The sequence below is a fragment of the Prunus avium genome, chromosome 7 (assembly GCF_965620075.1).
Source record: "Prunus avium chromosome 7, drPruAviu1.hap1.1, whole genome shotgun sequence".
NCBI lineage: Eukaryota > Viridiplantae > Streptophyta > Magnoliopsida > Rosales > Rosaceae > Prunus > Prunus avium.
The window spans coordinates 28,826,107-28,849,862 of record NC_142290.1 but is presented as its reverse complement, the minus strand read 5'-3'; the positions used below and the strand labels follow the sequence as shown (position 1 = coordinate 28,849,862).

Below are 23,756 nucleotides of genomic sequence, written 5' to 3'. Positions count from 1 at the left end.
TTAAAAAGTCATGGAAGAGGAAGGTCATTCTCTGCTTTAACAGATGATTGAAATCTTGAACTTCGTACTGACCGAACGGTAGATGCTGATCTAGCAAGGAATTAAGTTATTGATTTGAGAGCTTTTATGTTAAGCTCAAATGGTGAGAGAGTCGGGAAAATGAGTGAGGATTAAGTTAAGTTAAGCGCTCAATCCCCTTTAGTTGTATTTAAAAAAAGAAAGACTAAATTGTAGCTATTGTCACTCAATTATACCTTGGTTTGGATTTTCGTCCTTGTTATCTGTGAAATTCGTCATTTGCCCCTAAGTTTGACAAAAACACTAACAGAGTTGATGGAAAGAAAAATTGGTGCAACTTGAGTTCAAGTTGAAGGACTACAACAACTATTACTGGAATTCAATGATGAAAATGCAAATTGCAGTATAGTTCAAGCATCATTACTACAATTTATTGGCGTAGATAACTTCATGGGCTGTTCCATTAGTAATCAATATACAGGGTGTCTCATTAATTTTCAATGTAATTCTGGCACATTCAAGCTTTTAGTTTCTACAAATCCAAAATGTTTTCTATTTGATACTCAGAGGCCAATTTACATTGATGGATTTTGAATGAAAACCAAAATTCAAGGTCTTAATGAGTCCGAACAACATGTGTATCCGAGTAAGAGATTGCCACAGCAGCATTGAGAGCTGCTCCTATAGAAAGAGCCTCTTCATCAATGACAAAGTGAGATGTGTGCAATGGCTGATCTGATTTGAGACTCTCGTTCTTTATTCCAAGCACAAAAATTGTTGCAGCAGACTCCTTTGAGTAGAAGCTGAAATCCTCTGCCCCCATTATCACTGGGCAAAGCTCCACATTAGGTTCCCCAAGCAGGGCCTCTCCAACTTTCTTCACATGCTCATACAACGGTTCGTCGTTGATCATTACAGGATAAGGCAATGGTGTGTCTTCCATGAAGTCCACTGTACCTTCACATCGATGCACGGCTGCCTGCAGTTCTATGACCTGCAATACTTTTTCGGTTAGGTCACTCCGACTGAAAATTGGTACTTTATTCGATTGAAAATTGTAATGGAGGAAATTCATGGTCATAGAGTGATTGCCTATTTTACCTCCTTGATCCTTTTTTGGAGATAGGTGAGGCCTTCATTAGTCAAGCTCCTAAAAGTTCCCCCAAATTTCACAGATTCAGGGATCACATTTCCTGCTTCACCTCCCTTTAAGAACCCAACTGTCACCACCTACATAATTGATAGTTCAAATGTACCAAGAATGGAATTATGGGCTCTTCCTGTCACTGGTTTTGAATATGAAAATTAAAACATGTGAAATTATATGCTTAATCAAATTTCATTAAAAGGGGGAGGAGAAAAGATTACTCTGGCCTCAAGAGGATTTGTTTCTCTTGATACAATCTGTTGAAGGGCCACCACAGCGGATGCTGCTGCTAGAATTGAGTCCTTGTTCTTATGTGGGGCAGCTGCATGTCCACCTTTTCCTCTGATTGTGGCTGAAAAGAGGCCAGCACCAGCCAGCATTGGACCAGGCCTTGAAGCAATCACACCAGTGCGTAGTGATGGCGTAACATGTATAAAGAAGAAGGCATCAACGTCGTTAAGAACACCATGCTGTAACATATGGTAAGCTCCGGCATAACCTTCTTCTCCGGGCTGAAAAATCAGCTTCACAGTTCCCTTCAAAGCATCAAACAGACATCAAATTTTATGACTTGGGTTTGTTGTTAAAAAGGTATCTACATCCTGCATGAGATTTGAACTCGGAACTTCCTTCGCTCAAATAGAGACTAAACGCTATTATCAGTAAGTGTGACAAGAGAATATGTACCTTTAATATGTCTGTTTTACTTTGGAGTAATTTGGCTGCACCAAGCAACATTGCCACATGAGAATCATGACCACAAGCATGCATTTTGCCATCTATTTTGCTCTTGAACTCCCACTCTACTTGTTCCTTCCAAATTCAATGGGTGCATTTTGTTTATCAGTGACCCAAAAAAAAAAAAAAACCAAATATAAAACAGTACCCAGTTTCCATTTTCTGGTCAACAAGAAGTCAATGTTTCATAGCAGAGAGAAAGAGGGAGAGAGAACCTGAAGTGGAAGGGCATCCATGTCAGCCCTGAGAGCAAAAACAGGTTTGGAGCCAGACCCAATAGAAGCCACCACACCAGTCTTGGCAACAGGCCACGTGTACTCAATCCCAAGCAAGTCAAGCTCGGACCTGACGAGTTGACTCGTTCTGTGCACCTCAAATCCAAGCTCTGGGTACTGGTGGATTCTCCTCCTCACTCCTCTCATCCATTCAAAGAACTCAGCCTCTTTAGCCGACCCCAAGAGTCCCCGAGTCAAGAACTCGAGCTCTTGACTAGGGAGATCTGACTCAGAAGCTTCCAGAGCACGAGACTGGCCCAAGATTGTTGACAAAAATAAGCACAAGAGCATCAACCCCATGGTGGAAAGAACAGAGTTTTGGCTTTTTGGTGAAATTTGAAAGTGAATGAAGCTTTTCTCCTCAAGCAATGTATTCGGTTTACAGTTTTGGGCCTGAAACTTTCCTTGCCATTTTTGGCCTTTTGTTTTGGTCTGAAAGTTTCTGCTCCATTTGTTTGTTTGTTAATGGGTTGTTTCTGTTTGTAATTGTCACACTATCTAGTCCAGAAGGCCTTTTTTTTTTTTGTCCAAATAATCTCTTTATACGTAAATACAGAAATACTTCGAGTATAGCAGACAGAAATCTAATTACAATAGCAATTTTAGAAGTGCAGGTTAAAAGAAAATATAGGCTTCAAATAAAAAATAATCTATGGTGTACCCTATATATGTCAAAGTTATTGTGATTTTAAATATGCTACAAATACCCTTGTGGTCTACATCGATCCGTTACGAATCTTAGTCGAATCTCGATATTTCTTTTGACTTGTGTAACTAAGCATCTATGTGCCTGTTTATGTGCGAGGAAATGAGCCTCCATGATGCAGTGATTCATGCACCCATTACAAAATTAAGACCCAATGCAATGCCCAATTTGTCTTAAAACTGAGCCCTGCCACAAATAGATGATCTAGGAAGTACAAAATTGTGGTCCTAATTTTTTGTTTTATATCTATTTATGAACACTGCTACGAGGCCAGCATATAAAACAAAATAGACATGAGGATATAAAGAAGATTTTGAAAATAAGCTCCGTGAGGTAGAAAATTTGGAATCTTTTCCTACATAAGCTAAGCAGAGTCTGAGAAGAAGGGCAAAGCAATTTCTGCATTTTCAAAAGTAGTCAGGTTTTTGGAGTGCAAAGCAATTTCTGCAATTTCTGCATCAATCCAAGTATCACCAACTCCATCAAACCCGAACCCCCAAATGCACCATAGGAAAAGCAGCAAACACTCAAAGCAAGAGCCTGGGATATAACAAGCGATAGTGTTATGATTGTTCTCACACACACTACAAATGTGTTATGGGGGTTCGAATTTGAGACCTCTAGGCTAGACCCCGTTGGCTTCTTCATCTTTATTTATTGTTGTTGTTGATTGGCTTGCTTCTCCAACTCTAATTCAATTAATTGACTTTTTAAAAAAAACTCCACTTCAATTATTTATGAGTTATTCACAGAAATAGATTTAAAAGTTTCTAATGAGTTACAGCAGCATCAATATTATCCAAGTAAGAAATTGCAACAGCAGCATGAAGGGCAGCTCCTATTGGAAGAACCTCCTCATCAATTACCAAATAGGGTGAATGCCAAAGTCTTTTTGGGTCCAAAGTCTCGTTCTTTGTCCCAATCATGAAGAATGCAGCTGCCATTTTTTCTGTGTAAAAGCTGAAGTCCTCTGCTCCCATAGACATTGGGAGAAGCTTCACATTTGGTTCCCCAAGCAAAGTTTCTCCAACATTCTTTGCATGTTTGTACATTGCTTCATCGTTTACTGTGGCTGGATAGGGCCTCATTTTTTCCAGCATGAAGTCTACGGTTGCCGTGCACCGGTGCACCGAAGCTTGCATCTCTATGACCTGCCAATCATATACACATTTATGCTCCATCTCAATCGTTTAAACTAAGAATTCTAACAACATAACATGTCAAACTGTTTGACAATGTAACACGTCAAAACTCCATCTTTGTTGGAGTAAAAAACAATTATATATTGCAGGTTTAAATTAAATTAAACCTCAGATTATACCTCTTGAATCCTTTGCTGAAGGTAGCATAGACCTTCTGAAGACATGCTTCGAAAAGTGCCTCTAAGTCTCACTGTCTCTGGGATCACATTTCCTGCTTGGCCACCCTCAACCATCCCAACAGTGACCACCTATAACGGGTCCGAAACGAAAAAGAAATCGATATACAGTACTACCTCTCACACAATGTTCATGTATAAATTAACCATAACAAAGTAGAAAGTAGAAAACTAACGAGAAAATGCAAAATTTATACCCTGGCCTCTAGAGGGTCTGTTTCTCGAGAAATAAGCTGTTGAAGGGCAATGACGACTGAGCAGGCAGCAAGAATTGGATCTGTGGCCAAATGGGGAAATGCAGCATGCCCACCTTTCCCATGAATTGTGACTGAAAATCTACCAGAGCCTGCAAGAATTGGACCTGGCCTGGAACCAATAGTACCAACGGGCATTAGAGGTTGAATATGTAACCCAAAAATGCCTTGAATATTATCAAGAGCACCCTCTTTTATCATATGGTAAGCCCCTCCATGACCCTCTTCTGCAGGTTGAAAAACAAGCTTGATTGTGCCCTATAAAAATTGTACAAATATATGCAAAAACCTTAAGCAATGTATAAAATGGTATATATATATAAAATAAAAAACAACAGGAAAATATCTGATTTGAGCATATATTTCAATTGGGTTACCTTTATTTCTTTGCTTTTGCTCTGAAGTAACTTAGCTGCTCCAAGCAGCATTGTTACATGAGCATCATGCCCACAAGCATGCATCTTTCCAGAGTTCTTGCTCTTGTGCTCCCACTCAACCAATTCCTAAAAAACAAGAAACCCGATATAATCAATTTCGATAATGCTACCACATTCGCTAAATTTGCTGAACAAATGTGCTCGATAATGCTACATTCACTAAATTTGCTCCACAAATGTGCATACACATGTCAAAGAAAAAGACGGAAAATAATGAAGTTTAGCATTGGAGTAAATTCAAATACAAATTTGTTAGCAATGTTAGCTACAGTCTTTCACTCCCATTTTGATTCTCAAAATACTGATCAAATGTATCCAATCAATTCAGAGTGCTTAGGTGGGAACCACATTGGCCCTCCTCAAGAAAAACACTTACTTGAATTTTGCTATTCCTAGTCAATAACATAATCACACATGGAAAAGTTATCCAATGTATCATTACGTTATTGACGGGGATAGCAAAAAGGAATTTCTCTCCATCTCAAGTGGTTATGGGTCCATTGGGGAAATGTGACTGGATAATTTTGGGTTTTTTTGGGTACTTTGTTGTGGGGTTGTTGACCTTCTAGGAAAGAAGAGAGAATATTGGCAAACCTGAATTGGGAGAGCATCCATGTCAGCCCTCAGAGCGAACCATGGCTGCGACCCAGAACCAATAGAAGCCACCAACCCAGTCTTGGCCACCGGCCACGTGTACTGGATCCCGAGCGAGTCGAGTTCCGATCTAATGAGTTGACTCGTCTCGTGCTCCTCGAAGGCCAGCTCTGGATTCTCGTGGATCCTCCTCCTAACCCTTTTCAACCAATCAAAGAACTCCGGCTGCCTCGCCGAGTCCAGCAGCCCCCGATTCAGTTGACTCAGCTCCCAACTCGGACCAGCCTCCAAACCCCATGAACATGACACATGATTTGTTATTGCTAACGTTGATAACAACAACACCACACGGAGCCACTCCATGCAAATCGGAAATAATTTGCAACCAAAAAAAAAAAAATTGCGAGTCTTCTTTTTGGTTGGAAAATTTTGCGAGTCTTTGAGCTATGTATTGTTGTTGGGTTTGGTCCAGTTTGAAATATACCTCTTTTTTTTTGGGGTCGAAAAAGGAATATTAAAAGTAACAAAACTAACAAAGACTTTCTTGTTTGTTGTGACCGAGTTACATTCTAATGCGTAATGAACGGCTTCAATAAAATAAGTTCGGATCAATGATCTCTATTAGTTGATAGTATATAAACGATAGTTTAAACTATAATGAGAGTTTATATTTTATATAATTATCTCTAATATCAACTAGTAAGAAGAAAACTGTAAATCAACTTCTATCCTTTAAAATTTTTATTTTTTTCTTCTCTACATATGCTAGTGCCAATTTTTTTTTTTTTTTTTTAAAAGGATAAGCATATGTAGAGAAGTTGATTTCCTTTTTGGCAAAAAAAAAGGAAGTAATTGTTTCTTTTTGGTCATTATGTATACTAAAAGTACTTTTGATACAATTTTACCAAACACTTTGACTACTCACAACACTTTTCCAAATACAATTTATCAAATACCTAACTGATTTATTTCATAGCTGATTATTCTCACAGCATAACGGAAGCATTTTTTTTTTAAAAAAAAAAACACAACAGTACTAAACTAGTTAAAAGATTTCTAATAAGTTACAGCAGCATCAATATTATCTAAGTAAGAAATTGCAACAGCAGCATGAAGGGCAGCTCCTATTGGAAGAACCTCCTCATCAATTACCAAATTGGGTGAATGCCAAATTGTATTTGGGTCCAAAGTCTCGTTCTTTGTCCCAATCATGAAGAATGCAGCTGCCATTTTTTCTGTGTAAAAGCTGAAGTCCTCTGCTCCCATAGACATTGGAACAAGCTTCACATTTGGTTCCCCAAGCAGAGTTTCTCCCACATTCTTTGCATGTTTGTACATTGCTTCATCATTAACTGTTGCTGGATAGGGCTTCATTTTTTCCAGCATGAAGTCTACCGTTGCTGTGCACCCGTGCACCGAAGCCTGTATCTCTATGACCTGCTAATCATATACATAATTATGCTCCATCTCAATCGTTTATACTGAGAATTTTAACAACGTAACATCTCAATCATATACGCATTTATGCTCCATCTCATATAATAAGTTAACAACATGTTCAGTTGTCTAAACTGAAAATCCTAACAACATAACATGTCAGATTGTCTAAGTGCATAACATGTCATAGCTCTTTGCCACCATAGCTTAAACAGTTACTTCTCAGCTTTGTTGAAGTAAAAACAATTATATGGCGGGATTAAATTAAATTAGACCTCAGATTATACCTCTTGAATCCTTTGCTGAAGGTAGTTTAGACCTTCTGAAGTCATGCTTCGAAAAGTGCCTCTAAGTCTCACTGTCTCTGGGATTACATTTGCTGCTTGGCCACCCTCAATCATCCCAACAGTAACCACCTATAATCGGTCCGAAACGAAAAAATCTAAGGGCCCGTCTGGTAACGTTTTCAGAGAGTGTTTTCTAAGAATATTTTCAGAGAATGAAAACAAAGAAACAAATTTGCATTTTCAGGAAATGAAAATGCGTCTGGTAGATTAATTGGAAAACATCTTCAGAAAACAAAAACAATGAAAACGTGTCTGGTAGTACAATTTGATAATAAAAATAATATGTGAGTTATTTTTTAAGCATATTTTTGCTAATTTATGTTCTAAAAAACATTTTTTTAAAAGTATAATTTGACAAATAAAAAGTTATATTGTTTTTTAAAAGTTAAATTTATTTTTATCTCTTTTTTTTTCTTCCTCTTTTCTTCTTTTTTCCTTTTCTTTCTTCCTCTCTCCTTTCTCTTTTCTTCTCCCTTTCCGGGCCATTCCTTTCTTTCTTCCTCTACTTTCTCTTTCATTCTCCCTTCCCTCTTTTTTACTATCTCTTCATGCCGCTGCACCCACTCCTTCCTTCCATGGCATGAATCCCACCAACCCACCTCTCTCTCTCTCCCTTCCCCCCTCCTTAATTGGGTGGTGATGGCGATGGTGATGCTTTGATTGGGTATGGGTGGTGGAGGTGCTAGGGGTCGATTGCTTTTTTACTAGGTGGCGAGATGTGTATTGGGTTCGATTGGGTGTTGGTCGTGATTCCATTGGCATGGTGTTGGTGTTGGTGTCGGTTGGGTTTGATAGGTGGTGGTGATGTGGGGACTGGGTCTGTGAGGTTTGGTGGCAATGGCAGAGTCATGGCGGTTGAGATGATGATGGTCTGACAATCGTGGCCGTGGTATGTTTGATTTTGGTTTATGTTTTGGTGTGATTTTCGTTTCGTTTCTGTTTTGCTGGGTAGAGTGATGGGGTTGTGGGTTTCTGTTTATGGTTTAGGAGTTTGTTTTCTGTGAGAATGAAAACATATTTTTTCTGTTTTTCCAAAGTACACGTTATGTTGTTTTCATTTTATGAAAACATTCTCACTGTTTTCTGTTTTATACGGATTCTTGGTTTGTTTTCATTCTCAGAAAATGAAAACGGGCGCTGAAAACTTAACCGAACGGCCCCTAATATACCCCATTTTAGAATTCTACTTCTCACACAATGTTCATGTATAAACTAACCATAACAAACAAGAAAACCAGTGAGAAAATGCATATATTATATACCCTGGCATCTAGAGGGTCTGTTTCTCTAGAAATAAGCTGTTGAAGGGCAAGGACGGCCGAGCAGGCAGCAAGAATTGGATCTGTGGCCAAATGGGGAAAAGCAGCATGCCCACCTTTTCCATGAATTGTGACTGAAAATCTACCAGAGGCTGCAAGAAATGGACCTGGCCTGGAACCAATAGTACCAACGGGCATTAGAGGTTGAATATGTAACCCAAAAATGCCTTGAATCTTATCAAGAGCACCCTCTTTTATCATATGGTAAGCCCCTGCATGTTCCTCTTCTCCAGGTTGAAAAACAAGCTTGATTGTGCCCTATAAAATTGTACAAATATATGCAAAACCTTAAGCAATGCATAAATGGTATACTTTGAGCATATTTCAATTGGGTTACCTTTATTTCTTTGCTTTTGCTCTGAAGTAACTTAGCTGCTCCAAGCAGCATTGTTACATGAGCATCATGCCCACAAGCATGCATCTTTCCAAGGTTCCTGGACTTGTGCTCCCATTCAACCAATTCCTAACAAACCCAAAACCCGATATAATAAATTTCGATAATGCTACATTCGCTTAATTTACTCAACAAATGACCTCGATAATGCTACATTCACTAAATTTAATCCACAAATGCGCTTGATAATGCTACATTCACTGAATGATCATCAACAAAACCCCAATCAATACAGAGTTATCTTTAGAACAATGTAAAAACTAGAATTATCTTTAGAACAATTTAAAATGAAACAACCTGAACCACCCCACCTCCCCACTTAGCAAAACAAAAAATAAATAAAATAACCTTAAATAACCTTACTTCTCCCACCTTCACTATTTTTTGTTTTTATCAATCAAATCTTTTTTTATTTTTGCTGTACGTTTCACTAATATTATGTTAACAAAATTAAAACTTAAAAAAATTCTCAAATCCAGGAAGAAAAGAAAAGTGTTCCACCTCCCATCGCTAAAAACAATTAAAAAATTAAAAAAATTCACACGCATACTTTCTTTTTGGGAGCATTTTTGCTCACCACTTTAACCATAGGTGCACCCTCACTACCATCCTCAATGCTTGACACATATCCATATGTGTAATCATGATTCCATAAATACAAAGCAAAAGTTAACTATAGTTATGTCTTTGGACACGTGTCAAGCATTGAGGATGATGGTGATGGTACATCTATGGTTAAAGTGGTGAGCAAAAATGCACCCCTTTCTTTTTCTTCCTTTTTTTCTCTTCTCTCATTTTTTTTTGGGTTCGAATCTCTCTCTTCCTCTTTCTCAGCTTTCTCATCTCTCCCTCTGCAACTTTCTCTCTCTCTCTTTTCAAGAGAGAGGATATTGGCAAACCTGAATTGGGAGAGCATCCATGTCGGCCCTGAGAGCGAACCATGGCTGTGCCCCAGAGCCAATAGAAGCCACCAACCCAGTCTCCGCCACCGGCCACGTGTACTGGATCCCCAGCGAGTCGAGCTCCGATCTAATGAGTTGACTCGTCTCGTGCTCCTCGAAGGCCAGCTCTGGGTTCTCGTGGATCCTCCTCCTAACCCTTTTCAACCAATCAAAGAACTCGGGCTGCCTCGCCGAGTCCAGCAGCTCCCGACTTAGTTGACTCAGCTCCAAACTCGGACCAGCCTCCAAATCCCATGAACATGAACATGAAACATGATTTGTTATTGCTAACGATGTTAACAACAACAACAACAACAACAGACGCAGCCACTCCATGTAAATGGGAAAACACAATAATTTGTATTTTGTTCTTGTTTTTGTAAGTCTTTTAATCATCCAACATATGTATTGTTGTTGGGTCAGCCAATTCGAAATTTTTTTTCCTTTTATGGGTCGAAAAAGGAATATGAACAGTAAAAACGAATTGCGTAATTTGTGACAATGACTTTCTTGTTTGTATTGAAAATTAATGATTTGTGGAGTGAGTCGACTCGACAATAGTCAGAAAATCAAGAACTAGAAGATACCCATATCATATGTGCTGGAATTCCACAAGTGTTCATGGCACTAGGGAGATTAATATCTATGTCGACAGAACATGTGTCTAGGATTTGATGGTAATATTCCACGTCTGTCTTCATTATATTTTTGTTTCGTTGGCTGCAATGTCCTTATTAGAACCCTGTTATGTAATATAAAACTGCTCTCAAGATGTATACATGAAACCAAGGTTTTAAATATCGATAGTTTCGAAAATATCAGTGGTTCAAAAACACGAAAATATTGATGAAAATATCGGGAAAATATCGATATTGATAAAAATTGAATAAAAACCACGGAAATTGTGATAAATATATGGAAATTTTTAATGAAACTTTAGAAGAAGTTTATTTAGTCAATTATCTATTATTTTGACACAAAAAATTGGAAGGAAATGCATTGCATAGTGGGTTTGAGTGATTTAAGTTGATTATATTGCGAGCTGACAAACTCTGTGACTTAGAAAATTTGGAGTAATTAATGAAAGAGAATTAAACACCCCCTAGTAATTTATTTATCATTTTTTAGTACAATATTTTACACTTTATAAATTGCATGGTAAGATACATGAATAATCTTATTTCACATTATTCACTGGACATGGTACACGTTCTTATATTTATTATTTATCAAAAATTGAAAAATAATTAAAGATGTAAACCAACTTGATTTTTCATGAAAATTAGGCACTTTACCATGCTTAAAAAATAATAGTGAAGATTGAAAATTAACTAAGAACATAAATAAATTTATCCAAGGAAGAATTAAATAGTAAATAAAGAAAATAATTATAGAGATTTAAGTAATTACTCAACAATTTGAAGGGGAATTTAGTAATGTAAGTACTTATAATGAATAATAAAATAATCAATAACATTAAATGGATTAAATAGAAAATAAATAAATTATATTAAGTAATTAAGTAACTGATTAACAATATAAAACAATAAGTAATTATGTTAATTTCTATTTTAAGAAACAGCTCAGAAGTATTATAAATATAAATTCTATAACTTATTATCACAAAGTGATGACTGACGTGGTGGTTAAGTGGTTATAGATCTTAGAATGGGAAGGGGTTCGAACCCCTGCATGTAGGGGTGGTTGCGGTTCGGTAACCGCGAATTTTTGCCCAAACCGCAAACCGACTGACTATTTGCGGTATGGTGATTTTTGAAACCACAAACCGATCACTTTTTGTGGTTTACCGCATTGCAGTCGGTTACCGTGAATTAGCGGTTTAAAACCGCAAGTTCTTTTTGTGTCATAAAAATCCAATCTTCCACATTTTAGGCCTAATTTTGATACTTCTTTTGAAGCCTTTTGAGTTCAAGCATACTTTAACCCAAAAATATAAATTACAACCTAAAGAAATAAATTCACAACCTCAACTTCTTAAGCATATATAAATTCACAACCTCCTCCACTTCTCAAGCATTCACAACCTAAAGAAAATTAAAGTTACAATTCCAAGCATTCCAATTAAAATTAAACTTCTCAAGCATTCACAACCTCAACTTCTCAAGCATTCCAATTCCAAATCCTTTAAAGTTACAAACCAAAAGGAAAATGCAATGCAAAATGAATTAAAGTTACAACCCAAAGGAAAAATCCAATTCAAAGTTAATTAAAGTTACAAACTAAAAGGAAAATGCAATGCACCAATGTTACAAACTCAAGTGTTGGTGGTGGTGAGTGGATTTGAAGGACCCCGTTGTGTTGTTTGAGCACCAATGCTATCTACAAATAAAACAACATAAGTTTAGTACATTTTATTATAAGAAGAAGCATAAATAACATGAGCATAAATAAACTAATTACTTACAAGTTGTCATATGTTCAATTTCCTTATATAATTTTTTTAAATAAAAATATAGTCGCGGTTTGCGGTAACCGCGAGTTTTGAAAATCAAATACCGCAACCGCAAATGCAATTCGGTTTCCCGCGATTGCGGTTCCATTGCGGTAAATTGTCGGTTGGTTTTTGCGGTTTTTCGGTTTTTCGGTCTAAAATGTCACCCCTACCTGCATGCGTGAAGTGAGTTTTCTTTAATTTTTGAAAGTTCATATCACGATATTATCGATATTATCGATAATTAGTTTTATTATAGTAATGCAGGTGGCCTAGCCCAAACAAAAAGTCGTGTTCCTATTATATATGGACATTAGAGCCAACCACCCATTTGTTTATGGATCCAATTAATTAACCAACTGTTAATTAGCATAACCCCTTCCCATATACCTTAACCTGTTGAACACCCCCTTAATTTTTGATGATCATATAACATCTACTTAGAACGTGCCATGATTCTGTGGGTTACACTAGTAGACTATCCTCATTTCCGTAGAGTATTTTGGACCATCGCTTTAAAAAAATATATATTTGCCATGATTCTACAATTGTGGGTGATGGGTCACTTGGTCTGGTCTCTCTCTCTCATATGACTAATTAATTACTTTTTTAGAATTGATAAATATATCACTCTTCATTGCTCTATCTTTTTCTCGTTCTCTTTCTCTTTCTCTTTCTCTTTTACAACAATAGCATTCTCCTCAGTACTCTCTGCAGTCACAAGAAGGTTAGCAGAACATGCTTAATTAATCAAGTTTTATAATTATCTGTTTGCGCTTATATTTGTGTATCTTTTCTTGGTAAACATATGTGATATGTTTGTGTATTTTTCTGGTAATTATCAAACAAAATTAGTTCATCATAGAAGGTAGCTAGTGTCTTGAACACCCAGGTTTGCAAATTTATCCACAACCAAATTGCTTCACCAAAAATAGGAGTTTCATTCATGGGTGACCATTCTTTAATATGCACAGTTTATATAGACTAATATTGGCAGAAAAACTTGTGTGAAATGGAGATAATATTGTTTTGCTATTCTCAACCAATAACAGACTGCCACGTAGAAAAGTTATCATGCATGGCTTACGGTGATTCACAATGTTATCCATGTTTCACACAAGTGTTTCCCCACATTAACATGATTATGTTAGAATATATATATCCACCCAAAAGAGTGGGAGCCTAAATAAATCTAGCCAAAAGAGTGAGAGCTTGCGGTGGGTTGATGAGTCATGCAAGGTTGGTGAAGTCCCAAAGTCGAGTTGATAAGCCCAAGGGTGGAGTCCAAGGATGGAAACCAAACCCCAAGTCAGGATGGCAGCCAAAGTCCAAATCGGGTTGGAAACCAAATCCAAAGTCGGAATTTAAATCCCAAGTCCAAGTCGAAGTTTACACTCAAAGTTGAGATGGAAACCAAAGTCCAAGTAGTGGTGGTAGCAAAACTAAAATCGGAATGGAGAGCGAATTACAAATGGCTTTGCAAATTTGATTGTAGGCATATATTATATGGCCTTATGATTGTAGGCATATATTATAGAGATATTTAGTCAAATACCCATTCTTAGCACTCAAACTATAAATAAACCCTAAACCATTTAATTTTTATAAAAAAAACCCAAAAAAAATCCAAAAAATGACAATTGGCACTATTGAATTTAATTTTGATTATTAAATTACTTTGATGCCCTTTTGAGTGTTTTGAGCTTTTTTATATGTTTTGGGGTTGGGTTTGTTTTAAGAAATCAATGGCAGTTTTGTAATTTAAAAGAAGTTAAAAGCCTTTTTGTTATGTTTTAAATGAGCTTTGGGTGTGTTTATAAAGTCCATTTCATATAGGGTATTTTTATAATTTGGGCTCCCATATTGGGTATAATAGTGAATCTCCCTATATTATATGACTGTTGTAAAGTCAATAATGGTGGAGCCCACTACCTAATTCATTGAAGAATAATGATTATGCTTGTCTGCCAAACATTCGAGTGAAGCCAAATGCTTGTGAGTGAACAACCAATATTTTGACCTATAAATAGACACCTCCATTAGTAGAAAATAGATCTCTCCAGAAAAAGATGAGAGCACACCAAGTGAGAAAGAAAGAAAGTCTCGACAAAGAAGGAAGAAAGAGGAAGAGTGAGAGGAGAGAGCAGAAAGAAAAATCAGTGAGCCAATGAGATTGTAAACACTAAAGATGTAGCCTTATTATTCTACATAGTGAAAAGTTACTACTGTTGCTCTCCGAGGAACCTAGGCATGGCCGAACCTCGTTAAATATTGTGTCTTATTTACTTTACGTGCAACTCAATATTCATGCATATACCGTTCATTTTACATCAATGACCTCTTGGCGTGATGCAAGTGGGAGCAAAAGGTCAAGCGTTTACATTGACATACTTTTTTTTTTGTAAAGGTAATTCATTTTATTAAAAATGAAAGGGATTATTACACAGTTAGTAAATGCAAAAATAAAAAACTAGCCCATCACCAATAGGTAGAAGGCCTCAGCCCAACAAAAAAAAAAAGCTACATAAAGGAAAAACCCTAAAACAAACATCCAACCCAATACAAGCACAAAGAAAAAACCTTAAATCTGAGAAGCTACAGACGCCACTTCCCACTTGCCGCGCCGCCGTCGTAGATCCACAACCGCCAGAGATGGATAATCAGTAACCAAACAGACCAATGCTTAGAACGGAGAATGGTGGTGGACGAACCACCCACGCAAAAAGTGCTACCATAATCCTAGAAGCACGTGCAAAGAGCACTTTTGAAGCATCCTCATCAATGGAGCCGAGGAGCAGTGGCTGGTGGTTGAGACCTCGGGTCGGGACACAGCGAAGCACGTGCAAAAAGCACTTTTGAAGCATCCTCATCAATGGAGCCGATGAGCAGTGGCTGGTGGTTGAGACCTTGAGTCGGGACACAGCCGGAGGGAATGTGTGGAGAACACCATAACAGAGAAGGGGCAAGGGATTTAGAGGTAAGAAGTGTAGGTTGAAGAACAACATTTATGGGTGGGGGAGAAAGAGGAGAGTGGAAGTGCAGATATGGGTTTTCCAAATTTGGGCATAATTTAGGGAAATTTAAGGTGAGGGTAAAGAGAAAGAAAGTAGAGAAAGTAAATCATAGGGAAATGGGAATATGAGAACTTGAGGGAGATGTAATGGATAGATGGGGGTGTTTGGAGACAGAGGGACTCAGAAATGAGGGAGATTAGAGGGATGGGAAGGAGTGAGAGAGGAGATTCAGAGAGACAAGGAGGAAATACAAACAATAAGAAAAGTAACATAAACTCTCACAGAGGAGAGAGAAGACTCTCACAGAGGAGAGATAGAAAGATAGAAAAAATAGGAGATGAAGGGAGTGGGAATGAGGAGAGGAGAGGGGAAAAGGAACAAAGGCCTCCTCTCCCAGTGCGATGCTGAAAGTGTTTCCAAGAGAGGGAGGCTAGGGTTCGAGTTACTTTGACATGCTTAGTATTTGAATTATGTCAATGTTTGATAAGAATTTGTGGCTTCACACACCTCGCCTCTCAAATCTTGCCTCTCACATTCGGCTTTTCCCAAAGTGGCCTTTTCCATGGGGTCTTTCTCATGTCACCCTAACATTGATGGGATTCTCAACCAAGTCGGAAGCTCCGAGTGCATGACGTCTCACCAGAGATCGGATCATACACTCAAAATTCCAAACACAACTTAAGAAGCTAACTTCAGAAGTTCTAGCAGAAGTCTCCTTGCAAGTGGTAGAATTCAAAGATGGGAAGACTTATAGCCAACAAACTAAGACTTATTGCATCTCAAATCAAGAGAAGAGTTTCACAATCCTAATTCCATTTTATTGACCAACCATATGGGTTGGTGGTGGTTGGGAAATTCTCATTAAATGCCTAGAGCTCCGGAAGACATTAATCTTGGAAGGATTTTCAAAGAAAAGCCAGTTGAGGCCATTTAATGGCCAAACCCATGAGCTGAAGAAAGCTATATAAATAGCTCCTCAGAAGAAGAGGAAAGGACCTCGGACTCAACACACAAAACCTATCTTTTTATCTTGCACCTTTCAATTCCTAATCTAGGATTTTATGTTTCAAGCACTTTAGATTATCCAAGTTCTTCATTTTCCTAGTGTAAGCTTACTTTTTGCCAATTTGCTTTCAGTTGTCTTTAAATTCAAGTTTAATTCAAGTTTTTATTGCTTTAATCTATTTTGTCGCATTTACATTACTGTCATTTTGTTCTTGCATTTACATTCAGTGCAATTCTCACCAAAATCCTAAAAATAGTCATACAAAGCTCAATCATCCTTGACCCCGAGGAAGTAAAAGAACCTAGGTCAAGATAAGGTTTCTTGCTTAGCGGATCAATCGTTTGATTAGAAGTCAGAAGCGCAAACACATTCACACAATCTTTTCATCCAAGCCATCAAGTGGCTTGGTGGTGGCACACCTACGCATCTCAAAAGAAGAAAAACTGAAAAATCCTTCTTTTGGCATACTTGGCCAAAAAAAAGGGAAACACCAATTTATTAGTCATCGGTTTCCCGTCATAAGCAACTAAGCAAATATTACATGTTTTTAACATATATCAAAGAGAATTTCTAACAACAAATTAAATCATAGTTAAGAGAAATTTAGTCATATACCCATTCTTAGCACTAATATTATAGATAAACCCTACACTATTTAATTTCTATAAACAAACCCAAAAAAACTCAAAAAATGACAGCTGGCCCTATTGAATTTAATTTTAATTATTAAATTACTTTAATGTCCTATTGAGTGTTTTGGGCTTTTTTATGAGATTTTGGGGTTGAGTTTGTTTTAAGAAATCAATGACAGTTTTGTAATTTAAAAGAAGTTAAAAATCATTTTGTTATATTGTAAATGGGCTTTGGGTGTGTTTCTAAAGTCCATTTAATATAGGTTTTTATTATTATTTAAATTTGAGCTCCTATATTTGAGTATAATAGTGAATGAGTTAGGAGTTTTTGTTTTTAATATTATAGGTATGATATCAAAGAGTGAGATGAAGACAAAATAGAACACGAACGATTTGGTTTAGTTAGGTCTAAAATTACACTTGTTAAGCATAGAAACCAAACTAAATAGCACGAATTAGTTTGATTTGATTTGATCGGGTTTGAGCTTTCAATCCTATAATATGCAAAATGATTCCCGTGACTCGTTAAAATGATTCCCTGCTCAACCATCTGTGTCTTTGGTTCTAATATGTAATATAAAACTGTTTAAGATATACATCAAACCAGTAATTAATTATTATAGTAATGCAGGTCGCCTAGCCCAAACAAAAATTCAAGTTCCTATTCTATATGTGGGCCGACCACCCATTTGTTTGTTTATGCTGTTGTGGCCTGGGGTCAGATTCCCATATACATGAGGAGAGAGATGTGTGGGAGCGTAAGAGAGAGAAGACACGAGCAGAGAGAATAAAAGGAGAGAGTAAATAACGTAATAATTAAAAGAGTATTTTAGAAGTATTGGTGGGTGGAAATTTACATGTGACAAGATACGGTGGATGAGAAAATAAGACAAGTAAGTGGAAATAGCAGAACTCTTCCGTAATTGTAGGTGGTGGGTGACTTTGTTTGGTCTCTCCCATAATTGCTTCTTAGAATTGATAAATATTTAACTTTGGGTTTGGGTGCTCACCCTCTCTCCCCCGTTTCCAAACAGAACCAATTATCACTCTTCATTGCTCTCTCTCTCTCTCTCTCTCTCTCTCTCTCTCTCTCAGCGCTATGGCATTCTCCTCAGTACTCTCTGCAGTCACAAGAAGGTCAGCAGAACATGCTTAATTAATCAAGTTTTATAGTTATCTGTTTGTGCTTATATTTGTGTATCTTTTCTTGTTAAACATCAGAAAAAAATTATTTCATGAACATTATGACCCCAGTTTTGCACACGACCAAATTGGCTTCACCATTAATAAGAGTTTCATGGGTGATCATTCTTTCATTTGTCCAGTCTATAGATTTGATGTTTAGACTCTAGGCCAAGTATTGGGCTCTATTTTGCTTGGGGAGCCATAAGTCAGTGCCTTAGGCTTCTCATAAGGCATGATTAACATTAACATGATTATGTTAGATGTCCCTTCCTTCGGGAACATCCGATAAAATTGAAACAATACAGAGAAGATTAGCATGGCCCCTACGCAAAGATGACACACATAGATCAAGATTATGTTAGAATAGACCAACAATGTATATATGAGCTTATATATTTAATTTGGTCAAAGGAAACAATAATGGTAAAGAAACAACCAATTTCATATCACGTTTTAGTAAAGTTGAAATTAATTATATGACAGTTGACGTGTAAATTACTAATTGGTTATAACAATTGTTGCAAATGAATCCGGTCTGGTATATAATGCGGTTCATTAATATGATATAAAAATGTGGTAGTTCTAAAATTAGGGGGGAAGGAAAATAATTGGATTATGAAGTATTTTTCCCATAAAGAAATCACTGTTTTTAAAAAGTGTTTGTTCTTTTTGGCAACTGAATGTAGGCTGGAGGGAAAGGTGGCTCTGATAACTGGAGGAGCAAGTGGCATTGGAGAATGCACAGCGAAAATCTTTGCCCAGCATGGGGCCAAAATCGTCATTGCAGATGTCCAAGATGATCTGGGCCATTCAGTCCGGGAATCCATAGGCCCAACAGACTGCACATTCGTCCACTGTGATGTCACAGACGAAGCACAAATAAAAAATGCAGTACACAAAGCTGTTGCTACATATGGGAAGCTAGACATCATGTTCAACAATGCAGGCATAGTTGATGACAACAAGGCACGCATAATCGACAATGAAAAGGCCGATTTCGAGCGGGTACTTAGCATCAATGTCACCGGAGTTTTCCTCGGGATAAAGCATGCTGCGCAGGTCATGATCCCGGCACGAGCGGGCAGCATTATTTCAACTGCTAGCATAAGTTCATATCTTGGTGGTGCAGCCTCACATGCCTATTGTTGCTCAAAGCATGCCGTGAATGGCCTGACTAAAAATGCAGCTGTTGAGCTAGGTCAGTTCGGGATCAGAGTGAACTGCTTGTCGCCCTATGCGCTCGTGACGCCTTTGGCTAGGAAATTTGTTGGGCTTGAGGATGAGGAGATGGAGAATACGATGAGCGCATTGGCTAACTTGAAGGGTGTGACACTTAAGGCAGTAGATGTGGCAAATGCAGCTCTTTATTTGGCAAGTGATGAAGCTAGGTACATAAGCGGGCATAATCTTTTAATAGATGGGGCTTTCAGCATAGTTAATCCTTCCTTCAACATGTTTCAATACCCACCAGAGCCTTGATCTGCTTGGCTGCTGCAGACTTTTTTACATGTTTGAGCTTGAGTTCAACTTTAATTTGTCACAAGTTCATCCTAATAGTGGACCAAGTTTTTGGCCATCTAGCAAGAAAAAATTCAATTCCACACTCATTCATTCTTCGTCAATGGATCAAGAGTGTCCAGACAGAGATTGCGCCACGCCTTCTGTAATGAAAATTATTTTACAAAAATTATTATAATTTTTATCGGTATCGATGCTAAGCTCAATTTAGCATTCACATTACACCAAATAAGACTAACTTAATCCAAATGAATGAACCCTGCAGGATGGCTGTTCCTCATACAGGAGGAATCAAGTATGAGTTTTCTTGCTCAACCCAATTGTTTAATTTGTTGCATGCACTAAAAATATTCGATCCACAAACAGACAGCCACAGAACATATTTAAGTAAAAAGGCACTTTTGATTCTCCAGCAGAGCTTCTTGAGAGCATATAAATGTTAGATATATCTTCCTGACCTTGCTGAACACATTTAATTTAACTGCAGAAAAGAAATTAAAGTACATTTCATTTCAAAAGGTTGTCGACAATTAAGTCAAAGCCTTTGTTTTTTTTAATATCTTCCTTGGTTGCACTCACTTTGTTTCTTCCAGCTCCATTTTTATTCAATCCGGGACGAACTGTGGTCCAGGCAACAAGATAAAGAAAATTATAATCCTCCATACCCTGTCATTCTTGCCATGTATGGCAAAGCAGGTTCACTTTTTTCTTGTCACCACATGGCAAATTGTTTGCAATTATTTGAAGGGACATAAGTAATTTGGGACGTTTCTGGTTGGCTTTTATTTGTTGCTCAGTTTTTTCTTGTTTACAGCAAATGTACACAACCCATGAAAAGAATGCAACCTAATAAACAACACTTTGGAACCAAACTTACAGCTTCAAAACTGGGATCTGTCACATGCCTTCAAATCGGGCTGCGTAAACTTGTCGGTGACTTAACAAGCAACTCTCACTCTATCCAATACTTTTTCATGCTATATATATAAAGATATATGTATGTATATATATATATATGAAATCAAGGGCCTCTATGCATTTGCATCCATTAGTGAAGTTAAAGATGAGCAGCGCTTCCTCTTTAGCTCCAAGTCCCAAAAGGTAAGCTTAGTTTTAACCCCTCTTCATTTGTTGTCTAAATTTCTAACCTTTTTCTTCATCATCTTCTAAATGTTTGAACATCAATTTTGCAGGTTGGAAGGCAAAGTGGCAATAATCACTGGAGGCGCTAGCGGCATTGGAGAGAGCACTGTAAGACTGTTTGTCCAGCATGGTGCCAAAGTCATCATAGCCGATGTCCAAGACGAACTTTCTCTGTCCCTCTGCAACGAACTCGACCCGTATGAAGAATCTGTTTCCTACACCCGTTGCGATGTCACGGTTGAATCTGATGTGAAAAATGTAGTGGATTTGGCTCTGTCCAAGTATGGCAAGCTTGACATCATGTACAACAATGCCGGCATACCTGGCAACTTGGAGCCAACAATTTTAAGCGCTGGTGCCGAAAACTTCAAACAAGTGTTTGATGTGAATGTGTACGGAGCTTTCTTGGGCGCCAAGCATGCTGCTAGGGCTATGATCCCTGCCAAGAAAGGTGTCATTTTGTTCACTTCAAGCGTGGCGTCCGCGAGCTGTGGTGAGTCTCCACACGCTTACACCATGTCAAAGCACGCGGTGGTGGGACTTATGAAGAGCTTGTGTGTGGAGCTGGGGCAGCATGGGATCAGAGTCAACTGCATTTCTCCATGTGCCATGGCAACTCCATTGCTAAGAAATGTTATGGGAATGGAGAGAGATGCCGTGGAGGAGCTGATTTGTGCTGCGGCGGTGTTGAAAGGGGCAGTGCCTAGGGCAGAGGATGTGGCGGAGGCTGCGGTGTACTTGGCAAGTGAGGAGTCTAAGTTTGTAAATGGACTGAACCTTCTTGTGGATGGAGGTTATAGCACCACTAATCAATCTTTTAGTATGGTTTTGAGAAATTTGATGTTCTCAAACCAAGTTTTGTAAGCACCACATGCATTTTGCTGTGCTGCCACTATAGTCTTGCTAATGTTGGATCCTTTTTGCCCTTGCTCTTTCAGAGTATTAGTCTTCATTCCAAAAATCTTCCCCATGTCTTCTAATGGCACATGCCCTAATTAGTTGTAATGATCAGTCAATTGCACTTTGGACTCTTTGTGATTTTGAGTGAAATTGCACTTTAATTAGTACCTAATGTTTAAGATGTTATGATATCAAACCTAACATTTTGAAAATTTAATCCTCATCGGCAAGAATTTAGGTCAAGCACTTTTTGTCTATGTATGTGGCATGCATATGAACACTATATTACACCATGTGGACAAATAAAACAATAAGCAAAAACTAGGTGGCTTTCAGAAACATTATGAAAAAAAAATGTAAATAAATCAAAATTAAAGAAAAAAATTGTAACTCCATGGAGTAGGGATGGGTGTTGCATCACTATTGCGCTTCTTTCTGGGATTGTGGGCATGCATGATTTGATTATGTCACGCGATGAGTGACAATAAAAAAGAAAAATTATATTATTCTCACTTGAAATGAGATGCTCAAGCATTTTCCATTAATTAAGAGGGGGAATCAATCCACGGGTTCAAAAAGAGAGCTCCTCTCCTATCAAACCCTCTCGTCTTAAAAATGGATGAATTTCGAACATTAAACCACTAGCACTCAGCACAGATTTACTGACAAATCTAGTTTCTCCAGCTTCGGAAGTACAACACTCAGGCCCAATTTCCCAAAAAACAATCTGGGCCAAACTCTAGGCTCAAATATTTTTTAACTGGGCCGAAACGTCCAGCAGCGAAGACCATTTTAGGGATTTCCCAGATAAATACCCCAAAACCCTAACCTCCACCTTCCACCCTCATTTTGCCTTCTCACACTCCTCACCGGGCGTCTCTCTCCTCCCAAAACCTCCACACACAAAACACACACATTCACAGAGAGAAAAACCAGCACCATGGGCCGCGTCCGTACAAAGACCGTGAAGAAATCCTCGCGCCAAGTGATCGAGCGATACTACTCGCGCATGACCCTGGACTTCCACACCAACAAGAAGATCCTGGAGGAGGTGGCCATCATCCCCTCCAAGAGGCTCCGCAACAAGATCGCCGGTTTCTCGACCCATTTGATGAAGCGGATCCAGAAGGGCCCGGTTCGCGGCATCTCCTTGAAGCTCCAGGAGGAGGAGCGCGAGCGCCGCATGGACTACGTCCCCGAGAAGTCCGCCATCAAGACTGACGAGATCGAGGTCGACAAGGAGACGATCGACATGCTCTCTGCTCTCGGCATGGGCGATATGCCCGGCCTTAAGCGGGTCGACCCGGCATCTCTTCAGCCCCAGCAGCTCGGGTTCGGGCGCGGCGGGCCCAGGAGGTACTGAAGAAGGGATTATAATGAGTAAATTTGGGTTTTTGGGAGAGTAGGAAGGAAATTTTTGCTAATTTTCTGTTGCTATGCGTTTTTAAGTTTACCATGGATCTCTAATGTGGATTCTCAATCCTTTATTATGGGATTTTGTTAATTTTGGATTTAGAATCTAAAGCATGCATTTTTATTTCTTTTTGTCAAATGAATCTTTTGGGTTTCTTCTGGATAGCTGCTTGCTTGTGCAATCTTCATGTTCATGTTCTTTCGGGTTATTATAACTATTGCTTTTTCTAGGGCATGGGTAGGTTTAATTTAAGAATGTGATTAAATTATAGTTTGGTTTCAAACTCTTTAGAGGTTGTTCTTGTTGTTGGGTATGATTAGTTTATGGCTTTGTTTCTGATATGCCGGAATTCGGAGCCTCCGTGATGCCCATTTTGATTTCATGCTTATTGGGTTTGGAATTTGGAACCCCTTTGATGCCCAACTGTAGTGAAGACAATGCAGCTATGCATTTACATCAAATACCGTCTTGAATGTTTTGGAACCATTCGTTAGGCTTGTTACAAAC

The 23,756-nt window shown here is 38.2% G+C and overlaps 6 protein-coding genes and 1 non-coding gene across 8 annotated transcripts; 4 read left to right on the top strand and 3 right to left on the bottom strand.

The window, feature by feature from the left end:
- Positions 1-481: 481 nt before the first annotated feature.
- LOC110761208 (IAA-amino acid hydrolase ILR1-like) lies at positions 482-2,602 on the bottom strand. Its single transcript, XM_021963635.2, has 5 exons — positions 2,119-2,602; positions 1,853-1,978; positions 1,387-1,701; positions 1,120-1,248; positions 482-1,012 (listed from the first exon to the last, which is right to left on the bottom strand). Exons 1-5 carry the CDS (start codon positions 2,476-2,478, stop codon positions 635-637), a joined length of 1,308 nt encoding a protein of 435 aa, XP_021819327.1. The 5' UTR covers positions 2,479-2,602; the 3' UTR covers positions 482-634.
- A 984-nt stretch (positions 2,603-3,586) lies between these two features.
- LOC110761607 (IAA-amino acid hydrolase ILR1-like 3) lies at positions 3,587-6,036 on the bottom strand. The gene is made up of 5 exons (XM_021964136.2): positions 5,548-6,036; positions 4,894-5,019; positions 4,460-4,774; positions 4,206-4,334; positions 3,587-4,035 (listed from the first exon to the last, which is right to left on the bottom strand). The coding sequence occupies exons 1-5, from the start codon at positions 5,908-5,910 to the stop codon at positions 3,655-3,657; spliced, it is 1,314 nt and encodes a 437-aa protein (XP_021819828.1). The 5' UTR covers positions 5,911-6,036; the 3' UTR covers positions 3,587-3,654.
- Positions 6,037-6,570: 534 nt separating this feature from the next.
- On the bottom strand, positions 6,571-10,404 carry LOC148293290 (IAA-amino acid hydrolase ILR1-like 3). 2 transcript variants are annotated; one of them, XM_021964108.2, is made up of 5 exons: positions 9,944-10,404; positions 8,988-9,113; positions 8,594-8,908; positions 7,272-7,400; positions 6,571-6,987 (listed from the first exon to the last, which is right to left on the bottom strand). In XM_021964108.2, exons 1-5 carry the CDS (start codon positions 10,379-10,381, stop codon positions 6,604-6,606), a joined length of 1,392 nt encoding a protein of 463 aa, XP_021819800.1. In that variant the 5' UTR covers positions 10,382-10,404; the 3' UTR covers positions 6,571-6,603. The 2 variants fall into 2 exon arrangements, with proteins under 2 accessions (XP_021819800.1, XP_021819809.1); XM_021964117.2 differs by having other exon boundaries at positions 6,573-6,984; positions 9,944-10,403.
- A 7,574-nt stretch (positions 10,405-17,978) lies between these two features.
- Positions 17,979-19,984, top strand: LOC110761510 (secoisolariciresinol dehydrogenase-like). Its single transcript, XM_021963996.2, has 2 exons — positions 17,979-18,226; positions 18,961-19,984. Exons 1-2 carry the CDS (start codon positions 18,189-18,191, stop codon positions 19,751-19,753), a joined length of 831 nt encoding a protein of 276 aa, XP_021819688.2. The 5' UTR covers positions 17,979-18,188; the 3' UTR covers positions 19,754-19,984.
- On the top strand, positions 18,537-18,643 carry LOC148293289 (U6 spliceosomal RNA). Its single transcript, XR_015825927.1, has one exon. It is a non-coding gene; the product is annotated as a U6 spliceosomal RNA (small nuclear RNA).
- Positions 19,985-20,855: 871 nt separating the features above from the next.
- On the top strand, positions 20,856-21,929 carry LOC110761673 (short chain aldehyde dehydrogenase 1-like). Its single transcript, XM_021964218.2, has 2 exons — positions 20,856-20,893; positions 20,986-21,929. Exons 1-2 carry the CDS (start codon positions 20,856-20,858, stop codon positions 21,797-21,799), a joined length of 852 nt encoding a protein of 283 aa, XP_021819910.2. The 3' UTR covers positions 21,800-21,929.
- Positions 21,930-22,659: 730 nt separating this feature from the next.
- On the top strand, positions 22,660-23,387 carry LOC110761085 (small ribosomal subunit protein eS17y). The gene has a single exon (XM_021963471.2). It carries the CDS (start codon positions 22,776-22,778, stop codon positions 23,196-23,198), a length of 423 nt encoding a protein of 140 aa, XP_021819163.1. The 5' UTR covers positions 22,660-22,775; the 3' UTR covers positions 23,199-23,387.
- The last annotated feature ends 369 nt before the right edge of the window (positions 23,388-23,756 follow it).

Coding starts and splice junctions, on each gene's coding strand:
- LOC110761208 (XM_021963635.2), bottom strand. CDS start 2,478: ATGGGGTTGATGCTCTTGTGCTTATTTTTGTCAACAATCTTGGGCCAG. Junction 1,979..2,118: donor TGGATGCCCTTCCACTTCAG/GTTCTCTCTCCC, acceptor TGAATTTGGAAG/GAACAAGTAGAGTGGGAGTT. Junction 1,249..1,386: donor CAAATCCTCTTGAGGCCAGA/GTAATCTTTTCT, acceptor TCAATTATGTAG/GTGGTGACAGTTGGGTTCTT.
- LOC110761607 (XM_021964136.2), bottom strand. CDS start 5,910: ATGGAGTGGCTCCGTGTGGTGTTGTTGTTATCAACGTTAGCAATAACA. Junction 4,335..4,459: donor CAGACCCTCTAGAGGCCAGG/GTATAAATTTTG, acceptor GACCCGTTATAG/GTGGTCACTGTTGGGATGGT. Junction 4,036..4,205: donor TTCAGCAAAGGATTCAAGAG/GTATAATCTGAG, acceptor TATGATTGGCAG/GTCATAGAGATGCAAGCTTC.
- LOC148293290 (XM_021964108.2), bottom strand. CDS start 10,381: ATGATTAAAAGACTTACAAAAACAAGAACAAAATACAAATTATTGTGT. Junction 9,114..9,943: donor TGGATGCTCTCCCAATTCAG/GTTTGCCAATAT, acceptor TGGGTTTGTTAG/GAATTGGTTGAATGGGAGCA. Junction 8,909..8,987: donor GCAAAAGCAAAGAAATAAAG/GTAACCCAATTG, acceptor ACAATTTTATAG/GGCACAATCAAGCTTGTTTT.
- LOC110761510 (XM_021963996.2), top strand. CDS start 18,189: ATGGCATTCTCCTCAGTACTCTCTGCAGTCACAAGAAG. Junction 18,227..18,960: donor CTCTCTGCAGTCACAAGAAG/GTCAGCAGAACA, acceptor AACTGAATGTAG/GCTGGAGGGAAAGGTGGCTC.
- LOC110761673 (XM_021964218.2), top strand. CDS start 20,856: ATGAGCAGCGCTTCCTCTTTAGCTCCAAGTCCCAAAAG. Junction 20,894..20,985: donor TTAGCTCCAAGTCCCAAAAG/GTAAGCTTAGTT, acceptor TCAATTTTGCAG/GTTGGAAGGCAAAGTGGCAA.
- LOC110761085 (XM_021963471.2), top strand. CDS start 22,776: ATGGGCCGCGTCCGTACAAAGACCGTGAAGAAATCCTCGCGCCAAGTG.